This window comes from Crocodylus siamensis, chromosome 2 (genome assembly GCF_052110815.1).
Source record: "Crocodylus siamensis isolate JL-2025a chromosome 2, ASM5211081v1, whole genome shotgun sequence".
NCBI classification, from domain to species: Eukaryota; Metazoa; Chordata; order Crocodylia; family Crocodylidae; genus Crocodylus; species Crocodylus siamensis.
In genome coordinates, this window is record NC_143396.1 from 285487706 (window position 1) to 285513742 (window position 26037).

At 42.7% G+C, this 26037-nt stretch overlaps 1 protein-coding gene across 1 annotated transcript in view; it reads left to right on the plus strand.

Moving 5' to 3' along the window:
• KIAA0586 (KIAA0586 ortholog) overlaps positions 1-26037 on the plus strand; it is a 119461-nt gene that overhangs the window by 50714 nt on the left and 42710 nt on the right. Inside the window, exons 19-28 of the mRNA XM_090034287.1 lie at positions 8248-8456; positions 8573-8691; positions 9288-9472; positions 13643-13790; positions 14332-14557; positions 15107-15354; positions 16292-16365; positions 21148-21282; positions 23203-23374; positions 24916-25037. Of these exons, the coding sequence (XP_089890413.1) occupies positions 8248-8456; positions 8573-8691; positions 9288-9472; positions 13643-13790; positions 14332-14557; positions 15107-15354; positions 16292-16365; positions 21148-21282; positions 23203-23374; positions 24916-25037 (1638 nt within the window). The remainder of the gene's footprint in view (positions 1-8247; positions 8457-8572; positions 8692-9287; positions 9473-13642; positions 13791-14331; positions 14558-15106; positions 15355-16291; positions 16366-21147; positions 21283-23202; positions 23375-24915; positions 25038-26037) is intronic.

The following is a 26037-nucleotide window of genomic DNA, read 5'->3' on the forward strand; positions in this document are numbered from 1 at the left end:
GATACTGATCCAATTCCAATGTGCAGCCCCTCAGTGCGTAGAGCAGCTGTGTCTGGCTGGTAAGTCTGTTGTGAGGGAAGGGTTTGGGGAGGGGAGGGGCTTGGTGGGGGCAGACCGAGGATCCTGTTGTGAGGGAGTGGGGCTGGGGAGGGGCATGTGCTGCCCAGCTGGGGTGAGGCACGGGATGGAGCTGCAAGCATTTCGTCGGGGCAGGGGGGCAGCTCCCATGACTGTGCGTACCTCGGGAGGGCACGGGGGCCCGCGTGCCCTGAATCTGTGCATGGGGCGAGGGCGGGCTGCTGCTGCAGGCCGGAACCAGGGACAGCACTGGGCTTTTCCTGGCAGTGATGGGTTGGGCTGGGCTTCACTTGGGGGTGGCAATGGCGGTGCTGGGAGGCAGCTACTGGGGTGGAGGGCTGCAGCCACCCCAACATTTGCTGTAGCCTCCCTGTAGCCCCCGCTCCCAGCGCTGCTGCTACTGGCCCTGAGCACAGTCCTGGCCTAACCCCCCTGCCACCTCCAGCCCGCAGTTTGGCACCAGCCTCCACCAGCAACAGCAGCCCACCCTCACCCCTGCACAGCTCTGGGGTCCCACACCCCCCATGCCCTCTCAGGCTGCGTGCAGTGGCGGGAGCTGCCCCCCCCACCTCCAGACAAGCCCCTTGCATCTCTGTCCTGTGCTGTGACGTGGCTGTGCAGTGCCTGCCTCTGCCCCAGCCCCACTCCTTCCCTTACCATGGGGGCCTCAATCTGGGCCCCCCAGACCCTTTCCCTCACAACAGACTTTCCAGCCAGACCCTGCTACTCTCCATGCTGCCGGACTGAGCTACTGGCCACCTGCATACTGTGCTGCACTGTGACCGTGCGCACGCATGCAGCATTTATCAGCCATATTATTTGCCACACCAGCCAAAAAAATGTCAATCACCAGCCAATTATAGTTGATTTTCCTTATATTGGTGCCGATCTGATATGGGACTGATATATTAGCTATCATAGATTTAGATTTCGTAGACATTTGGGCTGTGGAAGGGACCCCGGAGGATCATCGAGTCCCGCCCCCTGCCCCAGCGGCAGGAAGTCAGCAGGGCTCATAGGATCCCAGCAAGATAAACGTCCAAATGTGTTTTGAAAGCGTTCAGAGTTTGCGCTTGAACCACCTCAGGCGGCAGTCTGTTCCAAACCTTGGGGGCCCGGACAGTGAAGAAGTTCTTTCTTATGTCCAGCCTGAACCGGTCACAGTGGAGTTTGTGACCGTTCGATCTTGTCATCCCTTGTGGGGCTCTGGTGAACAGTCGTTCCCCCAGATCCTGATGAGCACCCCCATAAACGTATAGGTGGCCATCAGATCACCCCTGAGCCTGTGCTTTTCCAGGCTGAATAGCCCCATTTCTCTCAGCCTCTCATCATAAGATCTGTTTTCCTGACCTCTGATCATGCACGTAGCTCTCCTCTGCACCCTCGCAAGCTTCTCCACATCCTTTTTGAATTGCAGAGCCCAAAACTGGACGCAGTACTCCAGCTGCTGCCTCGCCAAGGCCGAGTACAAGGGGAAAATGACGTCCTGGGATCTGCTTGAGAAGCATCTATGGATGCAAGCCAGCATTTTGGTTGCTTTACTAGCCGCAGCATCACACTGAAGGCTCATGTTCATCCCTGACCCATAGTGGGCTGGGCTGTCCCATGGGGCTGATGAAAAACTGATGCAAAGTACCCATTTAGCAAGTTTGTTTTTTCCTGGGCGTCAGTTGTCAGTTGCCCCATCTGGTTTAGCAGGGGTCCAGTGTTGCCCTTGCTTTTCCTCCAGCTCCTCACATATCTAAAAAAGGACTTTTTATTTTCCTTGATATTTGTAGCTAGCTGGAGTTCCATCGCAGCCTTGCCTTTCCTGATTTGCTCTCTGCAAGTCTGGACTAAAGCAGAGTATTCCTCCTTGGTGGCCGTTCCAGTCCTCCATCGTTTATAGGTCCTCCTTTTAAGATGCAGGAGGTTTGCCAGTTCCCTGGAGAGCCAGGGGGGCTGCTGTGCCCTCCTGCTGCCTTTCCTCCGAGATGGGATGGACTTTGCTTGTGCATCCAGGATTGCTCCCTTGAGGAGCATCTGCATGTCCTGAACTCCCCTCTCCATTGGGTTGTGGCCTTTTAGGGCCTCTCTGACAAGCCTCCTTAGCTTGTCAAAGTCAGCTTTCCTGAAGTCGAGGACTTCTGTACAACTGTCTGACTTGCCAGCTTTATGGCAGACGGTGAAGGTGATCAGTTCATGATCACTGTCACCCAGCTTCCCTTTGATTGTTAGGTTGCCAGTTAGGTCATCCCCGGGTGCCAGTACGAGGTCGAGCAGTGCTTTACCTCTTGTCGGCCTGTAGACTTCCTGTGTCGGATAGAGGTTGTCCACACGAGAGAAAGCTTTGCGACTGCTTGGATTTGGCCGAGCACTCCTCCCACAAGATATCTGGGTAGTTAAAGTCTCCTATGACAACCATACACTGGGATTGTGCAGCCTCAGCCAATTCCCTGGTGAACTCCTGGTCGAGGTCCTGACTCTGGGTGGGAGGTCTGTAGTAGACCCCCACCATAGTATCCCCTGCGCCATGTTCCCCACAGATTTTAACCCAGAGTGTCTCAAGTTGTCCACAATGGGTGCCAGTGTCAGCTTGCAGGGGTGCGTAGCTTTCCTTGACATGGAGAGCTACACCTCCGCCCCTTTTGTCCACTCGATCCCTCCTGTACAGGGTATAGCCATCTATACCCATGGTCCAGTCATGGGTGGAGTCCCACCGGGTCTCCATTATCCCAATGACATCATAGTTATTTGCATTTAGGGGGAGAACAAGTTCCTCCTGTTTATTCCCCAGGCTCCTGGCATTTGTGTATAGATGCGCAAGTGTCCCCTTAGAAACTCTTGCCTTGCCTACATTTGTTCCAGGGCTGGGGCTGGGGGGGATCCCTTATGTGCCTTGGCCTGCTGGCTTTGCAAGGGCCACTTGGTGGGTCAGCAGTGGTCCCCGCATCCCCCGGCGGGCTTAGTTTAAAGCCTGGTGGTGCAGGTCAGCCAGTCTAGCTGAGAAGAGCCTCCTCCCAAACGGAGGCACCTCTAGTTGATATATTAATTCCATTCTGGAATACAAGTGCTTTATCCCAAGCAAGTTTTATTAAAGCAGTTTTCTTCCTAAATAAGAGCATCCACAGTTGGAATGAATCGGGATTATTTAATCTGCCTTACATTCACACCCTATTTTATTCAAGTTTAATTTTCATGTGTAGGCAAGCCTTTATGGCTTCTCTGCACAGGACAGTCTTTAACAGTTATTATAATGGCAGTACCCCCTTCCCTGTATTAATGCCCTTATTCTAGAAAAGCCCTTTTTGATTTACCCAGGAGGAGACAAAACAGGACTGGAAGATGGTTCCAGGTTTATCAAGGCCAATTGTCTGGAATTTCAGGCAAGCACATCACAGATTAGTCCCATATAAACTGATCAAGCTCCATCTTAAATGTAGTTAGGGTGTCTCGCTGCCATTACTGTAATGGGCAGTTGTTCTGGTGTCTCATTGTTCTGTGAGTTAGACACCTTTTTTTTTCCCCTAATATCCAGCTAAATATATTCCAGGCCAGTCTATGCTAAGGTTTTCTTTTAAGTTAAATGCACTGGTGTGAATTTTTTTAGACAGGACTCCTATCTCCTCTCAGCCTTTAGCTCAGTTAAACAAGTCAGGTTCTTGCAGTTTTCACTGAAACGAGCTCTCCTTTCCCTACTTGTTCTAGTGCCCTTCTCTGCTCCCCTTCCACATTGTCGCCACAATTGTTGAACAGGGCTGATGGGAATTTGACTGTTTCAGATGAGTTCTCATCAATGCCTAGTGTAGTACTTCCCCATTGCTACTGAAAGTTTATCTGTTGCATGCTTTTTTTTCTTGCACTGCGTACAAAACATCATGAACTAAACTGCGAGCAGGCCCTTTTATACAGAAAGGGAAAAAAGTATCTACATTGGAATGATACCTGTTTAACTTCCTCTATTTCACATTCAGACCTTTGCATTTATAAGCATGAGTATAAGGCCCCTCTACATATTAAATTTATGCAGTGATTAACATGTCCTCTGAAAACAAACCCTAACAGTGAGACTGATTCTAACCACTAGGGACTCATTTTTTTAAAAAAAGGAACTTAGATCCTGGATATTGCACTCATACTTTGCCAGATAGTAATGGGCATAAACTGTGCTGACCTGAGTAAATGTTGGATCTCTTTCCAAGGCACCTAAATTTTCCCCTAAGGATTATGGTAGTGACATGTGTTACTCATCAAGACAGTGTTCAGAGATGATGTTTGTAGTGCAGCCCATACTTTGCCCATGAAATACTTGAAAACACCAGTGTTCAAAAAGAAAAATGTATGACTGAGTTTTATCTAACTGTAACAAGGGGCTCTTAATGTATTTTTTCTAATGGTAAAACAAGGCTGTCAGGCTCTCCTTAATTATATTTTAATTACTCTGACATCATCTGAATCTGACTTTAGGAAATAAATAGAGTGAGATTTAACTTGAATGGAATGTAGAGTGGTTACTATTCCGACTAAATCTGAAAGAATTTCAAATTCATGTCAGGTTTTTTTTATTGGTAGTTATGATAGATATTTTCAAAGATGCTTAGGGATGGTAATGCAGTATACACTCATGCTAAGGCCAGAAAATGTTATATGAGCAGATTCGGTCTGTATAATTAAATACCTTTATTTATTTATTATTTATTCACCACAGGTCATATCATTCTCTTCAAATCTGCTAAAATATAAAATATCTTATGCATGTGGCTTGGCAATATAGAAAAATGTCTTAGTCAGGAGGTACTAATTATATGCAAGATTTATTACAGGTACTTTATTTATTTAATCCACATGTTTGCATTTTAAACACTTTGGGAAAGGGTATATTAAATAGGTGACATCAAGGAAGATTTATAGGAATAATGTAGTCAGTAGAAAGCATGCATATTGAAACATGGGACAAAGGAATCTGTACATTTGCTGTCAGAATGAATTATGACCACAGATACATATATCCCAATAGAATGAATTGCTTAGCAACTTGCGAGTAATCCAGAGACATTTCAAGATGATATGGCCTTCATATGAGTTATTAAATGTAATATTACATGTATATGGTATTTAATGAGTCAAGCTTTTAGCTTTTATACAACTTGTTTGTCACCCAAATATGCAAATTGCTTGTCTCAGCTCTAACATATGCATTATTCAAGTAAATTACTCGTCTTCAGAGGTTCACAGTCTTTTCTTCTTAGAGAAAGACTGTTTGCTGTCCTGTGCAACTACAGGCTGTGATTTCTTTTTCAAAGTAAAGTACACAAACATAGATGGAGGAGAAAGCAAGAAAAGAAAAATTAACATTGGGAGAGGCAGGGGGATATTTCTTCCTTCTTCCTGTTCATCCTTCAAAAATAACCTATTCTTCCCTCCGTAGGAAAATACACAACGGTTTTATACATGAGTTGGAAAAAAATATTTGGTAGAATGTCTCTTTCTCTTCTGGAAAACTTCAGGAGATGAATTCCAGTAAAAAAGAGTTTAAACTGAGTCTTTTTTTATTTATTCATTTACCCCTGCACTACACAATCCAAGCTGCTAACTAAATGTCCAGTTCATCAACTCCATATTTCCATGAGGAATTTTTACTCGCAGAAGGTCTATGTGTATATCCACATGCATAACACTTGTATTGATATTAAAGAATACCCCTAGAAGCTGTTGTGCTGCAACTTTGTAGCAAGTCTGTTCCAAGTTTAACTCTGCTTCACTCAGGGTCAAATTTTACATCACTTGTGTTTGCTGCAGGCCCGTGCAGGCGCCCTATTTATTTAATATGAGATGTATATCCCTGTCTGAAAGTCTCAGAGCTTACAATAAATAAATTAGCCACGGGCATCATTCACCAAGCCAAGCAATACCCCAAACCCCAAGAACTCCAACTCCAATCCCTGGCCATCGCCTCCCTGTCCAGCCCCGCTCCCATTAATCCCAACCACACTTTGCAGCCGCCACTCTCAGAAGCCACCCAAAGCAGCAGTTCTTCCTCTTTGAAAGCAGTTAAGTTTTGCATTTGTCCATATCTTGTGTTATTATATGGCCAGGTAAAATTTATTTCACAAGTGAATTTTGCACCCTTGTGGTGCATCTGATAGAATAAATGATATGCTTCAGTGGAAGATGGCTTGATGGTGACAGCTGCATATAGAGATGGATGCAAGAGGAGCAAAACCACAAGTACGTTTCCAGGGAATTTAGAATTATTCTTTTAACTTCCTGCTTCCAGCACAAGAGGCTGGAAATATGTAATTACTTAAATTAGGTTTTAATCTGCAACTCCTGTACCTCTACAAATTTAGTGTTGATGGATTTAGAATTGTGTTTACTAACTGCAAAACGGTAAAATGAAAGTGTACATATTTGCTATGGCACATGGTCACCTACATTCGAGCAAGTTGTATTAAAACTGGAGCAGGGACAAGAAGGGGTTACTAGGTCCCCACATCTTAAAAATAAAAAGGCACAAAAAAGGACAGCAAGGATGATCAGGGGATCTAGAGGGATTTGCATATGAGGAGAGACTAAATATGCTAGGATTTTTCAGCTTGGGAAAGAGACACTTGAGGGAGAACTTGATAGAGGTCTACAAAAAAGTGCAGAGAAAGTAAACAGGAATTTATTATTTACTGTTTCTCACAATACTTGGGACTAGAGGACATAACATGAAACTAAGGTTGAAAACTAAGCAGAGGAAATTCTTTCTTACACAGCAGATGATTAACTTGTGATGTTATGGAGACTAATTAGCATTCAAAAAGGGATTGATTGGACAGATTCTTGGAGGGAAGGCCTGTCAGTAGATATTGGGCATGGTAGACAGGGCTGCAGCATCCAAATCAGAACTTCCTAAACGTCCAGCTGTGATAGAAGAGGGACAAGAGGTGTGTGATTCTGGACATACCCTGTTCACCCTTCCCCCTTGTAGCATCTACCCTTTGCTACTCTTTGGGTGCCTATAGATGTGCTCTGATGTGTTTTAATTAGAACATGTTGGAGCAGACTTGATTAGCCATCATGTGTATTAAGAGTCCCACATGGGGACACTAACTCAAACAAGTCAAATGAGCTTTAGTTAAAGCCCCCCACGGCCATTTTGGAATGCAGGATACTTAGTACGTGTGACAATGAGCCATTTTAATCAGAGTGGGTCTCTAGGATCTACTTTAATTAACATGCTCTTCCCGACCCCCATGCATTTCTGTAGGCACCCTTTGACACCAGAATAGTGGGCTAGATTAGGGTTGTCTGACTGGCGGCCTGTAGATGTCATGCAGCCCATGAGGGGTTAAATTGCTGCTACTTGCTCCCATTGATTCAGCTGCAGCAAAATCCGGAGCCCGCAAACTGCTCACCCTCGTCTGGCTTTTGCTGCCTGCCCCTGCCCAGTACAGGGGACAGCGCAGTGTGGCACAGCCAGGGGAGCTGAAGGTGAGCCTGGGCACATAGTACAGCTGTGTGGTAAAGAGGGGCCTCCACATGGAGTGTGGCCTGGCAGGACTGTTGCTCACCCTGATGTGGCCCCTGCCAATGCATCCTGTGAAGCATTTGGCCCCTGGCCACTTAGAAGTTGGACCGCTCTGGGCTAAATGGACCAATGGTCTGACCCATAAAGGGCATTTGTTTAATGTATGTTATGTGTGTGTACTGGGTGATCAGCAAATGGGGAGTTCGTTTCATGAGATGAGACTCAAAAAGCTTTGGTTTAGACTAGCAAACTAAAGGCTGAGAGAGGATCTGATCTTTTCAAATACATAGAGGCAAAGGCCAAGGAGAGTAAATAATTATTTTAGATAAAAGCCACTGTTGCCATAGGAACTGGCAATGAATAAATTTAGGTTAGTAGTTAGAAGAAGGTACCTCAACATAAAAGCAATCAGGTTCTGCAGCAGCCTTCAGATGGAAGATATAGGGGCAGTAGCATACCTGTTTTTAAGATAGAGCTTGATTAAGTTAATGAATGGGGTTATTTGATATGGCACCTGCAGTTGCAAAGGACTCCACTGTGGCCCAAAATGTCCTTTCCAGTCTTACATTCCTATCTACAGCTGTTTCCCAAAATAAAACCTCTGGTGCTTACCTTTGTGATGCTGTATTGTGAAAGCACACCAAACAGTTTTATTTGCCTGTTACTGTCACTAGGATCAAGAAGAGGAGGAGGAAGAAGATGGAATCCCAGCATTCTCTGAACCCGTTCTGGAATTTAATAGACAAGCTGAAGTTGTATCTCCAAAGTATAATGGTCCTCCATTTCCACCAATGGCACCCGCTCCTGTTCCTCAACATGCGGCAGATATTCTGGATGAAATCATTGAAAGGAGGGAAACCATTGAAAACCAGTTAATTAGCTGGTGAGTGTCCACTGGAGGTAGTGAAACAGTAGGAGTAAATGTATTAAGAAGAAATAATGTGTTGTGTAAATGTAGGTGTCATGATGGCTGCTAAATAAGAGACATGTTTTTGTCAGGGTGGAACAAGAGGTCATGGCACGGATTATCAATGGGATGTACCCAGTTCAGAAGGAAGTGGTGCCCAGTGTAAGTGCATCAGAGAGTGAAGACAGTGAGGATGTAACCTCTGACATCAGTAAGTAAGAACAGTAGTTATTCTCAGTTGTTTTCCACCTTCAAAGCAGATGGGACGAAAGTATATTCTAGCTCCAGTTCAAGTTGAAAGATGTTTCAACAGGTTGCTTAGTTGGTTAAGCCTAAATGGCACACTCACTCTTTGGGTTATGTGGAAGTGGAGCAATGGGTTGTCAGGCCACTAAAAAATAAATTGTCACATGCCCTTAAAATAAAAGGCCACAAATTAGCCAGTCTGGCAAGCCAAATTGTGGTCATCCTCCTTCCAGGCAAATCAGCTTAGCAGGAGCACAGCATGCTGCAAACTCTACCAGCTTTTGACTATCTTTCCTGTTAAGAAGAGACATTTCAAATGGCTGCCTTCTTATCAAACAAGAGAGGCAGGCACAGGCATCACAGATCTGATCTCAGTCCTTCCCCCAGTTCCTTCTGTTGCCACAGATAAGTCTTCTGTCTTAGTGTTTCTCTCTCTCTCTGTGAGGGACTTTTGGAATGTCTGGCAGTTCTTGAAGGATGCAGATTGCTCCTTGTCTTCTATACGCATTTATTGCTGTTGCATAAAATTTTGTATTAATTTTGTTTATTATTTGTCTTTAGTTGAAGCAGCAGGTGGGGGAGGATTTCAGCTCTTTGTCAGTGCTGGTGTGCCGGTGGACTTGGAAATAATCAATCGTTTAGTGAGCGAAGCTCTCATGGAGACTGTTGCCATCATGCTGGGTGATAGGGACCACTCCGTGAGCCTTCCTGCTACAAACGTTCTCCCAAGCATGACAGTTTTGCCAGTAAGAGTCCATTTTATTTCAGCTTTTATGTTATAATTACAATGACTGGGAATAATTGTAACCAGAGTGTTCCAATGCAAAGACGTTTGAAACCCATTAAGAAACAGAACAAACCTGGTTGGAGCTTCTCGCATAGGTCTTGGTATATGACTGCAAGCAACAGGGTTTAAACCAGTTGCACTGTCAAAACTTGAATTCTTTTGCAATTTGTTCAGATTGCTACTTTAAACTTTTAAAATCCTGGATATGCTGTTGACATCTGAAGAAAGAATGGCAATATTGTATTTCACAGGGTTAAATGTTTATATTATTTCCATTGCCAGGCTGCAAGAGCGATAAACAGATGCTTCAGTGCAAGGAGGTGTGTGTTGTGTGTGTACTTACCAAAAGGGTTTTTTCTTAAGTATCTGCCAATATAAAAATCCATTGTATATCTTCACAATTGAGCATCTGATTCAGAAGCTGACTAGAAAGCTACAGGAATTTAGATCTATTTACATTTTTAAATGTTCATTAGAAGATTCAATGCTGTACTCTAGATTTCATGATGTTATCGTTGTTAGGGAGGGGCTGGAAGGGACCTTACAGATCATCGCGTCCAGCCCTCCTACATGTGATCCCAGTAAGATGGGCATCAAGTTGTTTTTTGAAGATCGCCAGGGTGGGTGACTGTACCACTTCGGGGGGAAGCCTGTTCCAAACCCTTAGCACTTGGCTTGTAAAGAAGTTTTTCCTTATATCTAGCCTGAAGCGATCTTCAATCAGCTAGACATAAGGAAAACTTCTTTGTTTCCGTAGACACAGATGTAACAAATTGTATCCTTTTCAAAGGATGCCACTGTAAACTTTTAGGATGCTGCTGTTACTTTTGTGTCATTCTATAAGGAAAGAAGTGTAGCAGAACTGCTCCAACTTTAACCTTGCTTCATCCAAGGTCAAAGTTAGAGTGATTTAACTCACTGGGATCATCCAGTTAGCGTGACAGATGCTGTGTTATCCTTAACAGTAGCTCCCTTTACCCCTTTTAAATCAGTCAAGAGTTCCCAACTTTCATTGGAGACAGGCCGAGCAAGATTTAAAAATAAGACTGTGTGACAAGAAGGGAACTCCTGAAACACTGAGTCATCCCCTGCTCTGCTCCCTTTCATAAACTTATTGAGCTCTACCTTAAAGCTAGGTGGAAAGTAAGGTAGAGTGACACCTTGGAGACTAACTGGTTTAGAAAAGAAAATACTTTTGTAGGCAGACCTACTTTGTCAGATCTGCCCTGTCTTCTGCCTGACTTCAGACTAACACAGATAACCATCTCAGTCTTAAAGCTGGTGATGTTTTTTTGCTCCTAGTGCTTCTAGTGAAAGGTCTTACCAGAATGTCATTCCCCTGATGCACAAGCCACCTTCTCATTTAATGACTGTTTTATACATATTTGTTTGGTGTCAGAAGTGTCATTTAGCTTAAATAGTTCTTTTTCCTTTCTGTTATCTAACTCCTTTCCTCCCTCCCTGGGTGTTTGTAGGTGGCAGACCTAGCACCACAGCCTTTGTTTTACTAGGCTATACAAGTTAGAGATAGGCAAGGAATTCTGAGTGATGTCCTCTAGTCTAGTGGACCAGTTGCATGGTTGGGAAAGACTTAGACAAACTTTTTGAATGCAGTGCATTCTTCCTCACATCTAACGATAAAGCAGGCACAGCAGAGATTAAAAGCAGCCTGCAGAACTGCAGCATTGGAGAGGAGAGGAAGTTCCATGGGTTGCAGATGAGCAACTCATGGAAAAAAAGAGCCTGATTAGTGGAAGATCAAGGCCTTTCAAAAGGGAAGAGGGTTGTTATCACCTGTAGGTTGAAAGAAGATTATCAGGAATCAGGTAGATTATAGTATGTCGTGTAGTCAATATTGGTGTTCAGTCTTTGGTTATTAGTGTCTAGCTAACTTATGGATTTTTGTAAGGTTGGCAAGCCAGTCAATTCACTGGTCAAATATTGTCAATTGACTGTATATTTTTGACCAGTCAAAGCTTATAGCAATTTTACCAAAAAAACCCCAACCCTCCATTTATTTTAGTTTTCTTGACAGAAATATGATTTTTTAAATTGTTTTTTGACGCACTGGAAAATGGATGAATTTTTCTATATATTATTTGGACCTATTGGCAATTTTTTACAATTCTTGACTAACATTTGACCAGTCAGTTGATCAAACTTTGTATGATTGGTCAAATACCCAACCCAGTTTTTTGTTCCCAGGCTTGTTTTTTGAAGGTAGGTTGTAAATTTTCCTTGAGCACAAGAATAGTGAGGTGAGAAAGGAAGTGGCTGTTCTGTGAAAAACATTTGTATGTCTCTCCCCTTGATTTTCGTTTTCCCTGTGATTATTCATTCCGGCATATAATTTTAGACTAGTTTCACCCATGTAGTTTCCATGATGGCATTTGGTGCACTGGATGAGAGAGATGCCACATTTTGGGAAAGGCATGTGTAGGGTAGGCTCCACGGATTCTGAAGGATTAATTGTGGGGCGTGTTGATTGTTATAGCAGCAGAGATGCGTTGACAAGTTTTTATGCCTATTGTTAAGGAAAGGCCATGTCCCATTTGATGTCTTAAACAAAGCTGTGTCCCATTTGATGTCTGTGGGAAGTTTGCTTCTGTTGATGAGTTGGGCAAGATTAGGGTGGTGTTTGAAAGCCAGGAGCCAGGGGAGGTTGCAGGGAGGCTCAGAATATTTTTCTCCAGGTCTGATCTTTATTGAGTATAGGCTGTAATTGTTTGATAATTCTTCTTATTGGCTCCAGTGTGGGGTAGCAGGTGACCACTAGGGGTATGCAGTTGCAGAAGGGTTTCTTTTTGTATTGTAGCAGATAAGTACAAGGGTATTTAGGCAGCTCTTTCAAAGATACAATCTGTTTTTCTTTTGGAGTGTCCTGGTTATATAAAGGCAGATTTCAGGCTGGCTAGACAGATGTCACGAGTATTCTTCTCACAGTATATGCAGTGGTATCTGAGGACCTGACTGTAGATTATTTGGCCTTTCAGACCTGTTTTTAATCTTCATCATGCCTGTGTTTTCCTCAGACCTGAAGAATAATGCATTGCATTCAAAACCTGCTTTGAGCAGGGGGTTGGACTAGATGACCTCCTGACGTATCTTCCAACCCTCATTTTCTGTGATTCTACATTTATCCCAACCATGCAGTTGGTTCAATAATAGTTGTCACCCACAAAACCCCTTGCCTCTTGCATATGCCCGAGAACATTGTGGCTGTACACTCCAACACTATATAAATGGAGTTTTTCTTAGTCTCATTTTGTGATGGTCTCCAATCCCCTGATTGTCCTAAGAGCCCTTCTCTGCAGCTGCTTTAGCTGGAGTTCTTCTTTTTTGAACATAGCAGACCACAATTCTCTATGGTATTCCAGATGAGCTCTCAGCAGTGCCTTTTTGCAATGGCATTAATGCTTTCTGTCATTCATGATGATATCAGTACTTTGGAGATACCAATACCTTGCCTGATATCTTATAATCACATTTGCTTTTTTTCCTTAGCTGTTTCACATTAGTTGCTCTTATAGTCAGCTTGTGATTATCTAGTTATACCTAAACCTTTCTCTTCCTAGAGATTTCAAATAGGAATCCTTAGTGTCAAGAGTATATACTGACCTGTTGTGGTCCTTGAATTCTTGGCAACAAAAGAATTGCTTTATTATTTTTCCACAGTAGAGACATGAGTGAAAGCTAAGAGCTGGCATTTTCTGATGGGGGACTTAAGTCTAATGGGGGGGTGCCTTGAGTCTGAAAAGGTTGAAGGACCACAGTCCTAGACTCCCTTTGGTAGCAGCAGTTCTGAATAAATTTAGAAGAGATGAAAATTTCATGGAGAAAACGCTTTGCTGGAAGTTACAAATCTATTTATTTCTTTGTTGGTGGCAGTGGCTAATCCCATTAGGGTGCTGATTTTGGAACTTCTGGTCACCTAGAATGAAGGCTTCACGTTATGTCCTAGTCCCGGTTTTCTCACTTCTGGCAACTTCAGAGGCTACCCAAGTTGTTATTTTCAGATAAAGATTCTCAAATGACTCTGGTTGGAAGAAGTCAGGGAGTCACGTTTAAATGGTAAGATAACTGTGTTATAGGCTTTCTAGTTACCTTGTTTCTTCTTTTATATTTTCAGGAATGTGAAATATCTACTCCATTAGCCACACCATGTGATACACCACCTCTTGAAAAAGAACCATCACCAGTAAAAACCCCTGATTCTTCCCCTTGTGTTACAGAAATTGGTGGAGATGTTCTTGTTCACCAACAAATGAAAGAATCAGGTAGTAAAAAATAATCACTAAACTTGAGTTGAAGCAAGCATATGTTAATCTGTTACTTTTTCTTTTCTTCTCCAAAGGCACTGTCTCTGAGGCTAAACACTCTTGGGCCTGTGTTTTCATTTAGAGAGTGGTTTGGAGCTTGCATAGTTTAAAAGCTTTAAGCAAATTTCCTTTACAAACAATCCCGTTTTATCTCCCTTCTGACATCAGGTGTTCCTTTATCAGAGATTATTTATATCTCTCTGATGTATCACTTTTCTAGCTCAAAAAATTGCTGCTTCATCTGTTCCTGAAAAGTGTCTTGGCTTTCAGAAGCCTGAGTATCCACAAATCCTACCAAAGTTAACAGGAACCACAGGTGCACCTACAAGTGTTTAACTAGTTATTTACATTAATCCAGTACAGTCTTCACAGATTTTTAAAACCTTTTCAGGCAAAATACGGAACACCTTGTGAAAAGAGAAAAAGCTTGATCTTGTCTGAATGTTATTTGCTGCTTTCCAGTCCAGTCTGAACTCTGTGATTGGTTTCATGTGTGTAGGTTTTGAGATTCCAGGTGCCACAAGTCCTGTTGGCACACCTGCTCCTACCCCTGTGGATACACCACCTAAGATAATGACACCAACCCCTCCAGCATCAGAACCTGGCTTTGATGCAACAAAGATGGAAAGTCCAAAGTCTCAAAACCCATGGGGAGATGCAGAGCTCCCTCTAGAAGAGGAGAAGCCTAGTTCTTTAAATGAGGAGACTTTCCACCCAAAGCCTATGTGAGTTCTAACAATCCACATCTTTTTCCAATTTCTTTTATTTAGCTGCAGCAGTATGCAACTGTGAAGAAACACAGGATGTTTATATTGCGAAGCACAGAGATAAACAATTAAATAAATAGTATCATGGACTGGTTTATAGAATAAAGTAAGACTTGAAATCTGGGGGTGGGTTAAGATTTGATTAACACTTGTTTATACTCCTGTTTGACAGGGTATTTAGTACGTTGTTTTTAGCCATAGCTGCTGGTAACAGATGTAACTGTGGTGAATGAAGTGCCTTTCTGTTGTTAACATTTTACAAAATAGGCCACTACTTTATGGCTGCCTCTATTAAAGTGACCCATTTGTGACAAATAGATTGCAGCTCGCTGTTAAGGATACTTTAACATTTTTTCTCTCTCTCACCAATTCATGAAACAGGGGCTCTTTTTTTGATAAATGCCTTGTACTGTATGGTTTGTTGTGCTGGGTTTGGGGTACGGTTTGTTTAAGCAGTTTTGTTTGGTGTATTTTGGTGCATTCAGAATACATTTTCTTGAATTTCAGTGTGATGTCAGTGGCTAAAGATGAAGAACCAGACACCTTGGTTTTACCAGCTTCTCCTGAGCCAGTTAGACCCCTTGCATCAGTTCCTTGTGAACCAAAGAGTCCCTCTCCTGGGCATACACTTAGCTCTGGCCCATCCACTCAGGAAAGCAGTATAACTGCCACAGAAACGGAAACAGAAACTGGAGACAGGTTCATCTCGGAGGGCGAGGTCCTGTTTAGCTATGGTCAAATGATAGCTGCAAGAGGTAAAACTGAATTTCCAGGGATCTTTGTATTCAGGGTTTGGTTTGAATAAGTGTCTGTTGTTTGCTCTGAGTGAAAGTTACTCTGTTGGTATAACAGAAGTATGTTTTACTACTTGGGAAGTCCAAAGCAGTGGTACTAAACCTTCTGATCCCATGGGCCAGATGAGTAGTGTGGGGTTGGTCCATGGGCTGGATCCGTTTGGCAAGGTCAGACCTTTGGGCTGGATCCTGTGTGGGGTCAAGTCCATGGCGCAATCCCACATGCCAGTGCATGGGGCTGTCATCCTGCCAGCAGGACTCCCCAAGAGTTCAAAAATTTGGCATGGTGGCAGCTCTTATTGTTGTGGCTTTCAGATCAACCTTGCATGCCAGTCCTATGCTGGATGCCAGCTTTCAAAGCCATGGCAATTAGCCTGCTCCTGCTTCTCCACTGCCAAATTTCCAGATGTATGGGGAGCCCCACATGCCAAATAACATGGCACCGGGGACAGATTTGGCTCCCCGGCCAGGTTGCACACCTCTGGCCTGCAGAGAGAGAGTATATCTGTAGACCTGTACTAACTGTTTGTGGTTTGGGGGACATGTAAGAAATCTCACCATTTTTCCTTTTTCTATGAATGAAAGTTGGGTGTTTCTTAATGAAAGAAAATGATATAGAATAACTGAGGGTTTGTGACAAGAGAGCTTCTTTAAATGATTCTCGTGTGCACAAGAACAATGAATAAACTGTAGTGAAAACTTTTTTTAAAATGTCATAAAGCATCAGAATTATTTCTTATGGGATGGAAAAATGTACACTAATGAGGCACATGTGATAAAAATTTTTACCTTTGTTAGAGCATTGTATTGCAATTTAGAAAAATGTATGATTAACTTGCTGTTGTAGAGGCATGTTTTCTAATATTTGTAGCATGTGTGGGCATGTGTTTATTTTCAGCCTTAGCAGAAGGACTGTCTCTTCCAAACCTGAGTGAAAGTTTATGCAGTACCCTACATGATGCCCATGAAATGGTAAGGAAATAAACTAGGAGGAGATTGACTTTAGCGTAATACCTTAGCTGGATTGTCTTGTCAGATAAGATGCTCTCTAGTCTGTTTATATACTTTTGTTTAGACACGATAAGTACAGACAAAAGGACTAATAAGAAATATTGAAGAAACAGTATGTTTTCAGTGAAAAATTCCCAGCTTGTCCAAATGGATTTGTAAAACAATTATAAATTTCAGAACCCATTATAGTAAATGATCGTTCTTTATAAACATTCCTGTCTTCCTGCCAGCTTTCTTGAGAGATTAATAGTTGAGTTAAAATCCAAGTTATTCACACATTCCATCTAATATGTAGCATGGTTTATTATTTCGACATACTTTTGATATTAGAGGTGAAATACAATATTACTTACTTATTCAGATTTCATTCTTACATTCTACAGTAAGTAAAATGGCAAAACGTTATTATGCCCTTCAACTAAGAATGTGATCCATGTGACCTGATATTTTCCAGAACATGTAGCTTACTGGAATGAGACAAATTTTATATTTGTTCACTTTTGATACCACTGTAATATTTTTTTAGAGTTCTAGAACATAAAGAATGGAAGAGTTTGCTTTTTAGCTTTCCCAAGTACAAGCCATGTCTTTGAATATTTTTCCATATTTCTTCTTAATCAATTTACCCCTCATAATTTGTTAATCTCTCCTTTCAAACTATAATAGTTGAATATAGTTTACAAGTATCTAAGATAGCAGTAATCTCTGCATAGCTGCCCTGTTGTGTGTCTTGCAGATCTAAGTTTGTTTACTCCTGTGCTCCATACTTTGGGAGTTGTTCATATGTGTTACATGTCTTTTGACAAAGATTACTCGTTCAATATATAGATAAATCTAAGAGGTGATTTTTAGTACCAGGTATGGGATCTTTCCCGTCCTGGACCACATGCCCACCAGGTGGGAAAAAATTAAAGCTGTGGCAACAGAGCCCTAATTCTGTTCCAGGTCTTCCTTGTGGAATTAATATATAGATCCATAAGGGAGCAGGAGCATAGCCAGACATTGCTGTTTTTTAGATATTTCTGGGATTTGCAACAAGTGGTGTTCCCCTTGGACGGCAGATATGCAGAGCAGATGCATTTCCTGTTGTGTGGTTGTTCCAGTAAAGATATTTATGCTCTCATAGGTCAAATGTGAGAAATGAGAAACTTCAAGATTGGTTTGTTCTGTTGTTTTGTGCCTCTTTGGGGCTTAAAAAGAAAGCCAGGTGTGAAGGAAATGTGTCCATTAGATCTCAAGGCATGAGCATGCAATGTCAACATTTTAGTGCCTGCTCAGAATTTATTGTAATCCCTGGAAATTGCTTCTTAAATTGAAACTGTTTAGAAAACTGGGAGCATGCAAAGTTGCTTCAACATTGAGGCACCTTTTATCTGTTTATGGATTTCACAGAATCATAGAAAATGAGAGTTGGAAGGGAGCTCAGGAGGTCACAACTAGTCCAACCCCTTGCTCCAAGCAGGGCCAGCCCCAACTAGATCATCCCAGCCAAAGCTTTGTCTGGCTGAGTCTTAAAAACCTCCGAGGAAGGAGATTCTGCAACCTCTCTGGGTAACCTGTTCCAGTGTTTTACTACCCTCCATGTGGGAGGATTCTTCCTAATATCTAACCTGAACATCCCTTGCTGCAACTTGAGACCATTGCTCCTACTTCAGTCATCTGCCACCGCTGAGGACAGTCAAGCTCCATCCTCTTCCAAACTCCTCTTCAGGGAGTTGAAGGCTGCTAATAAATCCCCCCTCAGTCTTCTCTTCTCCAGACTAAATAAGCCCAGTTTCCTCAGCCATCCCTTATAAATCATGTCCCCCAGCCCCCAAACCATTTTGTTGCCTTCCGCTGGACTCTCTCCAATTTGTCCACATCCTTTCTGTAATGGGGGGCCCAAAACTGAACATAGTACTGCAGATGTGGCCTGACCAATGCTGAATAGAGAGAAATAATCACTTCCCTTGACGTACTGGCAACACATCTACCAATGCAGCCCAGTATTGCCGTTAGCCTTCTTGGCAACGAGGGCACACTGCTGCCTCATATTCAGCTTCTTGTCCACTGTAACCCCCAGGGCCTTTTCTGCACAGCAGCTGCCCAGCCAGTCACCCCCAGCCTGTACCAGTGCATGGGATTGCTCCATCCTAAGTGCAGGGCTTTGCATTTGTCCTTTATTGAACCTCATGAGATTTCTTTTGGCCCAATCCTCCAATTTGTTGAGGTCACTGAATCCTAGCCCTACCCTCCAGCGTATCTAGTACTCCTCCCAGCATGGTGTCATCTGCAGACCTGCTGAGGGTGTACTCTATGCCATCTTCTAGGCCAGTGATGAAGACATTGAACAAAACTGGCCCCAGGACCAATCCCCGGGGCACTCCACTTGATACCAGCTGCCAACAAGACATCGAGCCATTGATTACTACTCTCTGAGCCCGATGCTCCAGCCAGTTTTCTACCCACCTTACAGTCCATTCATCCAGCCCAGACTTCCTTAGCTTGCCTGCAAGAATGTTGTAAGAGCCCATATCAAAAACCTTGCTAAAATCAAGGTACCACCAGTCTCCCCGCATCCGCAGAGCCAGTCACCTCATCATAGAAGGCAGTCAGGTTGGTCAGGCATGACTTGCCCCTGGTAAATTCATGCTGACTGTTCCTAATCACCTTCTTCTCCTCCAAGTGCTTCGAAATGGATTCCTTGAGGATCTTTTCCATGATTTTTCCGGGGACTGCAGTGAGGCTGACTGGTCTGTAGTTCCCTAGATCCTTCTTTTTTCCCTTTCTTAAATATGAGCACTATGTTTGCCCTTTTCCAATCATCTGGGACCTCTCCTGATCACCAAGAGTTTTCAAAGATGATGGCCAGTGGCTTTGCAATCACATCGGCCAACTCCCTCAGCACCTTCGGGTGCATCCCATCTAGCCGCACAGATTTGTGCTCTGGGAGCTGACCGTGCCTGTGAAGACTGAGCTAAAAAGGGCATTGAGCACTTCAGCCTTTACTGCATCCTCTGTCACCAGGCTGCCTCCCCTATTCAATAGGGACACACACTTTCCCAGATCCTCCTCTTGCTACCAGCATACTTAAAGAAACCCTTCTTGTTCCCCTTCACATCCCTTGCTAGCTGCAACTCCAGTTGCACTTTGGCCTTCCTGACTTTATCCTGGCATGCCTGAGCAATGCTCTTATATTCCTGCCTAAGTTCTTAAAGAGGAATAGTGATATTTTTAAGATGCTTCAGCTGACCTTGCCTCAAGTAACCCTTTCAACTATATGGTGTCCTTACCCTTTAATTTCTATGCTAAGTCAGAGTATCAACAATTTCTTTTATACGATTTTTTTTCTTTTAAAAGAAATCCTAGAAGTTTCCTTCAATAGCATTGTGTGGTGAGGTCTTAGTAGGATGCTGTTGGCATATAGATTAGCGTTGTGTACAAAAGCAATGTTACCCTCAAGCCTAAAATGTTTTATTTATGAAAGCAGTACCAAGTGCATCTTTACAAGCAACCTAGAGCTTGCCACACTCCCTGCATTCCTTATCTGAGGGAGGGAGGGGGAAATTCTTCCTTTTCCCCCCCCACATAGGCAGGGCGCTAGCTGTAAATTTCCATAGGAGTTCTAGAGGGTCAGCTCTGTTTAGTAATTAAGGTGGCTGTAAAATATATATTAATAAACTAGCACACGGGCTCTTTGGAGGGGAAAAAAGGGGGAATCTAATTCTGGCTGGCTGCTGCTCTTCCCAGGGTGGAAGTTTCTCAAAAGGCTGGTTCTCCGTATTAAAAAAATGCTGGATTATTTGTCCTGGCAATGTTATGCAACCGGCTTTTGGGATCTATACATTTTCTACTCAAAATGGAATGTTTTGGGGAAACAATGCATTGCAAATTCTGTTAGTCGCTTTTGCTCTATTCTTACAGATATTAGGAGTTTTGGGGCAGAAACAGTGTCCTCCAGACTTGTGCCAAAGGAAAATAAAGATCTGTTTTCCTGTTGATACCTAGTCACGTTAAAATACTGACAATCAGTTATTTGAGAACCTAACTGTACATTTCTGCATTCATATTGTTCAGCTAAGAACAAACATGTTATCTTTTCAGTATCAGTTATGGTGGGCATTTGGGTTATAATGTGCCTTTCTAGAAGGATAGGACTTGATGGTCTAATACAGTGGTGCTCAACCTGTTGGCTCCATGAACCAAACAAGTAGTATGGGGCTGATCTGTTGACTGGATCCTGTGTGCAGCTGCTGGCCAGATTGGGCTCTGTGGAAGGAGTTCTGGATCTTGCCAATGGTGCCTGGGTTGTACCCTGCATTACCCCACTTCACGCACCCGATCTAGTGCACAGCGGCCTGCTTTCTCCACCTGGCTCCGCAAGTTTGGCAGCTGGGGAGCAGCAATTATCACTAACACTACTCCCCTGCCACCCAATTTTTGGACCCACGGGCAGCTCCGCATGCCAGATGATGCAGCTCTGCATGCCAGGGCTTGAGCACCCCTTGTCTAATAGGTCTTTTTTACCATGAACTGTTGTTATGATCTTTTGTATCAAAAACTCTTTACATGCTGCTTGCGCCCTTTTGTTATGAAAAAGAAGAGACTGGGCTGCTGGTCTATATATATATTCAAATGTTCATAAACATTTTAAAGTGGGTAACTGCAGTAACCTGGAGGTACTTTATAAATATAATCTCCAGTTTAACCGTTGATTTAGGAATAAAGATCTAAAAACTAAAAAGGGGTTTTTTTTAATTTCAGGATTATGATCCTCCCAGTGAAGGACAAGTCATAAGAAGACCCCATAAAGGATATCACAGAGATCCTGTTCTCTCCCTCTTGTCTAGGCTAAATCAGGCACCAGTTACTGCACAAGAAGTGATATACCACTCTGAGGTACCTTTAGTTTCCTTTAGTTGTTGTATAGGAATAAAAGAAAAAAAACGTTAAGTTTCAAAATGGGGTTCTGTGATTTAAAAAAAATAGGTAAAGTAACTAAAGTTTAGTTTACATATGGAAAAACTTCAAGCTTTATCCAGTCTGTTGCTACTGAAAGCCAATTCTTCGAGGGGGAATTTGACTTTTGGTAATTCTATTCCAGACTTTGAAATGCGTACAGTAGATAGAAATGTAAAATCTAAGACCTTGTTCCTGTATATAATAAAGGCAAGTACCTAGCCCTCCACTGTGTGAACATAAAGCATGTTCCCACTGCAGCTGGTCAAACTCTGTTCTGATATTGTGACAGTTTGAGGGGACCTGAGGAATAATTGGTGGCAGAGATTTTGTATGCTTTTCTCAACTTGCATTTCCTTTCATTCTGAACTGAGGCCCAGCAGCAATTTCTATTCTGACTAATGAGTAGCAGAAAGAGCAAAATAATCTATCTGTATTGAATGTTGAGTTAATATGCCTGTTAAACATTATAACTCTAAAAATCTGCAAAAAATTGTTAATTTAAAATAAGTGAATGAACTGTTTGCCTAATACTAAGGGTGGGGGGGGGAAGGGTATGAGAGAGAGTGAAAACTTGGGAGGACTTTGGTACATAAATTAGGCAACATCTCTATTTAGGTTAGTTTTCTGCTATTTGTGACTTTAGTGGAACGTATCCCATTTGTTCCTTCTGTCTTGTTTAGGCTGAACTGTCCATAGAACAACTTTACCCCTCTCCTTAATCATTCCTCAATCTTTATTTTGTTTGCTTAATGAGCTCTGATGGATGAACTGTGTAAAGAACTTTCCAGTGTCAACTGTGACTCTATCTGTAATTAAAGTGACACTTTCTTGTCAGTATTGCCAGTTACAAATGCATCTCTAATTTGCTTTTGTCTGTCCTCTGGTCACGGTGCTCAGCCTGTTCAAAGCTCTAACAAATCCCTTCACAGACTGTGGCAGTGCTCGCATAAGCATGCCTTCTCATGTAGGAAACCTCATCTAGGAACAAAATATGCATCATGCCACTTCAGAACACCCTCATGCACACAACCAAATACTACTAGTTTGCTTCCTATTGTGCAGGGGCATGTTAACTGTTTTTAACATTCAGCTTGGTTGGAAGACTGCTTGGAGGATGTCTCTGTTCAGGCCATGTTAGAATGTGGCTGAAGATGACCCTTTTATTCTGGTCTGTTGAACAGCACATCTTTGGTATCTTTTAAATGCTCCCAAGGAATCAAGGAATGGGAATTGCAGGAAGTCGCAAACAAGTTCCTTGTGACAAACCCCACTCACCAACCTGCTGGCTTTGAACTATCATGGCGAGAGTGGTCCCTGCTAAGCAGGTTCAGGGCAGGCCAAAGCCCCTGCGCAGCCAACCCTCACCTCTGGGGCCTCAATACTAACCCATCGTGCACTTGTGGAGGGATGCAAACAATGCCGCACATCACTGAGGAGTGTCCCCTCTACGAACTAAGAGGTGGATTAATAACTTTCAACTCAGTTAACAGCCTCCTGGCTGTTGCTTGGCTTTGTGGATTTGCAGTTGCTAAATAAATAAATAGTGCTCTCAGAGTTATGGGGTTCAGACAGATGGCGGTTGTTTCATGGAGATGTATATAATAGTAGCTGTGTAAAGCTTAGAGAAGGCACTGATTTTTCCATTGGTCCTACCTAACACCTTTCAGTTCTGTACAATGGTAAATGCAGGTCTCATTCTCCCAAGGGGTCACATGTTTGCTTTTCAAAGGCAGCCTTCTTTATTCAACACAAGTAGTATAAATCCATTCTGCAGCACAGTATACCTGAACAATGTAGCATGGTATGAAAGACATCCGTTATGATTCATTAAACATGCTTTTTTGCTGTTTTATGTAGGACTCTGATAACAGCATTGGAGAGCTCAGTGAAGGCCAAAGACCTAGACTGACAAGAGCAGCAGAAAGTATCCTAATGGGGCATTCAGTTTATATAGACCAGCCTGCTGGCCTAGCTACTGAACAGCATCCCCACAGTGTGCCATCCCCAGGACAGTGTGAGAGGACTGCAGGTATAAACCACAATCATCTTTGCTCCATGGTATCTACTTAAGATTTTGAGATTACAGATGTTTCGGATGCTGCTGTAGACAGTTTGAGTGTTCAGTACCCACTCACCAAACATCTAGTTGAATGAAGGAACTCATATTTTTTTTTCTAATCAGTGTTAAAGACTGCTGTCTTCCACATTTTAGAGTGTCTGCAGTATTGTACATGGATGCAACTGCAGCCCAGGTAGACACATGAGATTTGCTTTAAATTACCTAGCACAGATACTGATAACAGTGGAGCTGCAATGACAGATGCCTCAGCTTCCAAATAATTACCTAGACCATTGGGCAGGTGAGAATGTGCTTCCAGTTTCCATATCCCTGTAACCTGAACACTTCTGCTGAGGCTGCCAGAAAAGAGGCAGCTGTTGCTTTTTATGATAGAGAGTTTGTATTGTGGACATCTATCCAGCAGGGAATAAACTGATGCTGCTAACTTGGTTTAACAGCTAGCCGGTTATAAGAGGTTTCAGTCACTACCGACTTGGACCAGATTTGATTTGGTAATCTCTAGGATAAACAGATCCTCAAAGATCTGTAATCTCTCTATAAAAGCCACTCATTTACTTAAATTAGACAAGAATTAGCTTTCACAAGATGATGTTTGTGTCATTAGGGCAAATTAGTCCCACTGTCTTTCTCTAACGGTGGTCAGTACCAGAGAGGTGGTACAAGAAAGTCTGTGATGAACTATGGAGGGAAAAGATGCCGTGGTGGGGAAGGTTTGTGCTTTACTCAGACAGTGGTGAGATCTGGATGCCTGAGGTATTTATACCAGCTTTTTCAATCCTACCTGATGTAAGCTTTCATGTTTCATATAAATATCAAATCCTCTTTTGTATCTGATCTCAGATGCAACAAGGCAGTGGTTCTCAACCTGTCAGCATTTCCATTAAATCTGTTTTCCATGGTTCCATTAGCTTTAAACTGAGCTGTGATTTGGTATCTACAGCCTTAGTCCAAGAGTAATTTTTCAAAATTAATTAGATTTAAAATTTAGTTCTTTGAGATGACTGAGGTCTAAAGTATAGTTACAGCTCATGGACTAATTTTCGTAAAGCTATTCTCTACTCTTACAGGCTGCACAAGTATGATGGCTTTTATAGACAGTAGCTATATAAGTAACTTATCCAGAGTTTGGTTCATTCACTCAGTGGAATGACAGAGTTTCATAAAGAAGCTTTTCCAATCTGTTTTTAGTGTGAGAAATAAAGCCCAGTTGAGTACCTAATGGCGTGGTACACAATAACAGCTCTGAAGGCATACCATGTTAGAAATGCACAGATTTCTGTTTCACAGACATTTTTCCTTTCTTTCTTTCAACAAGGAAAATTAAAAAGACCTTAACATATATGGGCAGATAAAGAACATTCTCTTCATTCTGGCCTGTTCTGTCATTCAGCCTACAAGGCTTCTTACCCTTTTCAAAAAACATGACATAATTGGGATTCTGTTGGTCCAGTTTGACCCTGGGTTTTTCTTTCCCATTTTTTTTCTCTTAGCAGATACTTGCCATGGTACAATGACCATGGCTGAATTAGTGTTGCAGCCATTTTCAAACCCGGTTCCTCAAATGCCACAAGCCGGTGATGGGAATGTGCATCTATCAGAGGATACTTCTCAGGTAAAGCCTGAATAGCTTTCACACGTTGCTTGTAAATAGTTAGGAAATGTGAACTGAAACTGAATTGTATTCAGATTTTAAGTTAAGTAGTGATAGCTGATGTCAGAGAGGAAAGATGCTGGTTACATCGTCCTGACCACTCTGCAATGGTGTGCCATTCTGGGATACTGAACTAGATATATTCTGAAGAATGATCACTTTACCTGTCCTGCCTGACCTCCTCTCTGAGTAACAGCTAGGTTCTGCACCTAGACCTGATATCCTGGATACAGCAAGCAGTTGTTTAGCTGCAGTGTCTGGGCATATTTTTACAAAGCAGGAAACTTTTGAGCAGACAGTCGTACAAGACTGAACAGCAGAGGATTGTTATCTGAGCAGCTTAGCACCAACCCTTGCTCTTGACAGCATTAATGTCTGCCATTCCCGAGTACCTGCTTTCTGTCAAATAATCAGGGTCACAAGAGTATATCTGGCACTGATCTCTGCTAGTCATGCTTCTGTCTAAGGCAACACGGTCATGTCTTTAATGGTGGTAGAGTTTCTGAAAGGTATCATCCTTATTTTCCATCAGGGGAAGAACTGTTTTCATCCTAAGCTATCTAGTTTGAGCAGATTGATGGTTTCCCCATTACAGCATGTGATTATCTGCTTTACCACTTGTCCATGCAAATAGTCTTTTTTGATAGCTCTCATCTCAGCTAAAACAACAGGGAAGATTCAGGCCTTCATGGTGGGCCCCAATACCTGAATTGTTATAAAGGCAAATTTAACCAGGGGATATCAAGGGGTCAAAAAAAATCCTCTGAGCTGCTCCCTTATAGTGTGAAGAACAACTGAACATATGGTATGTGGTATCACAGACCTGTCTGCCTCACTCATCTGGACGTGGCCAAAAGGGGCAGAGGAGGGGAAACAGGGGCTAAAGAGTAGATAAATATATACTTTTAAAACTCAGTGCCAGCTGAGTGTTTGTCATGCTCAGTATGTTTTGTACTGGTCT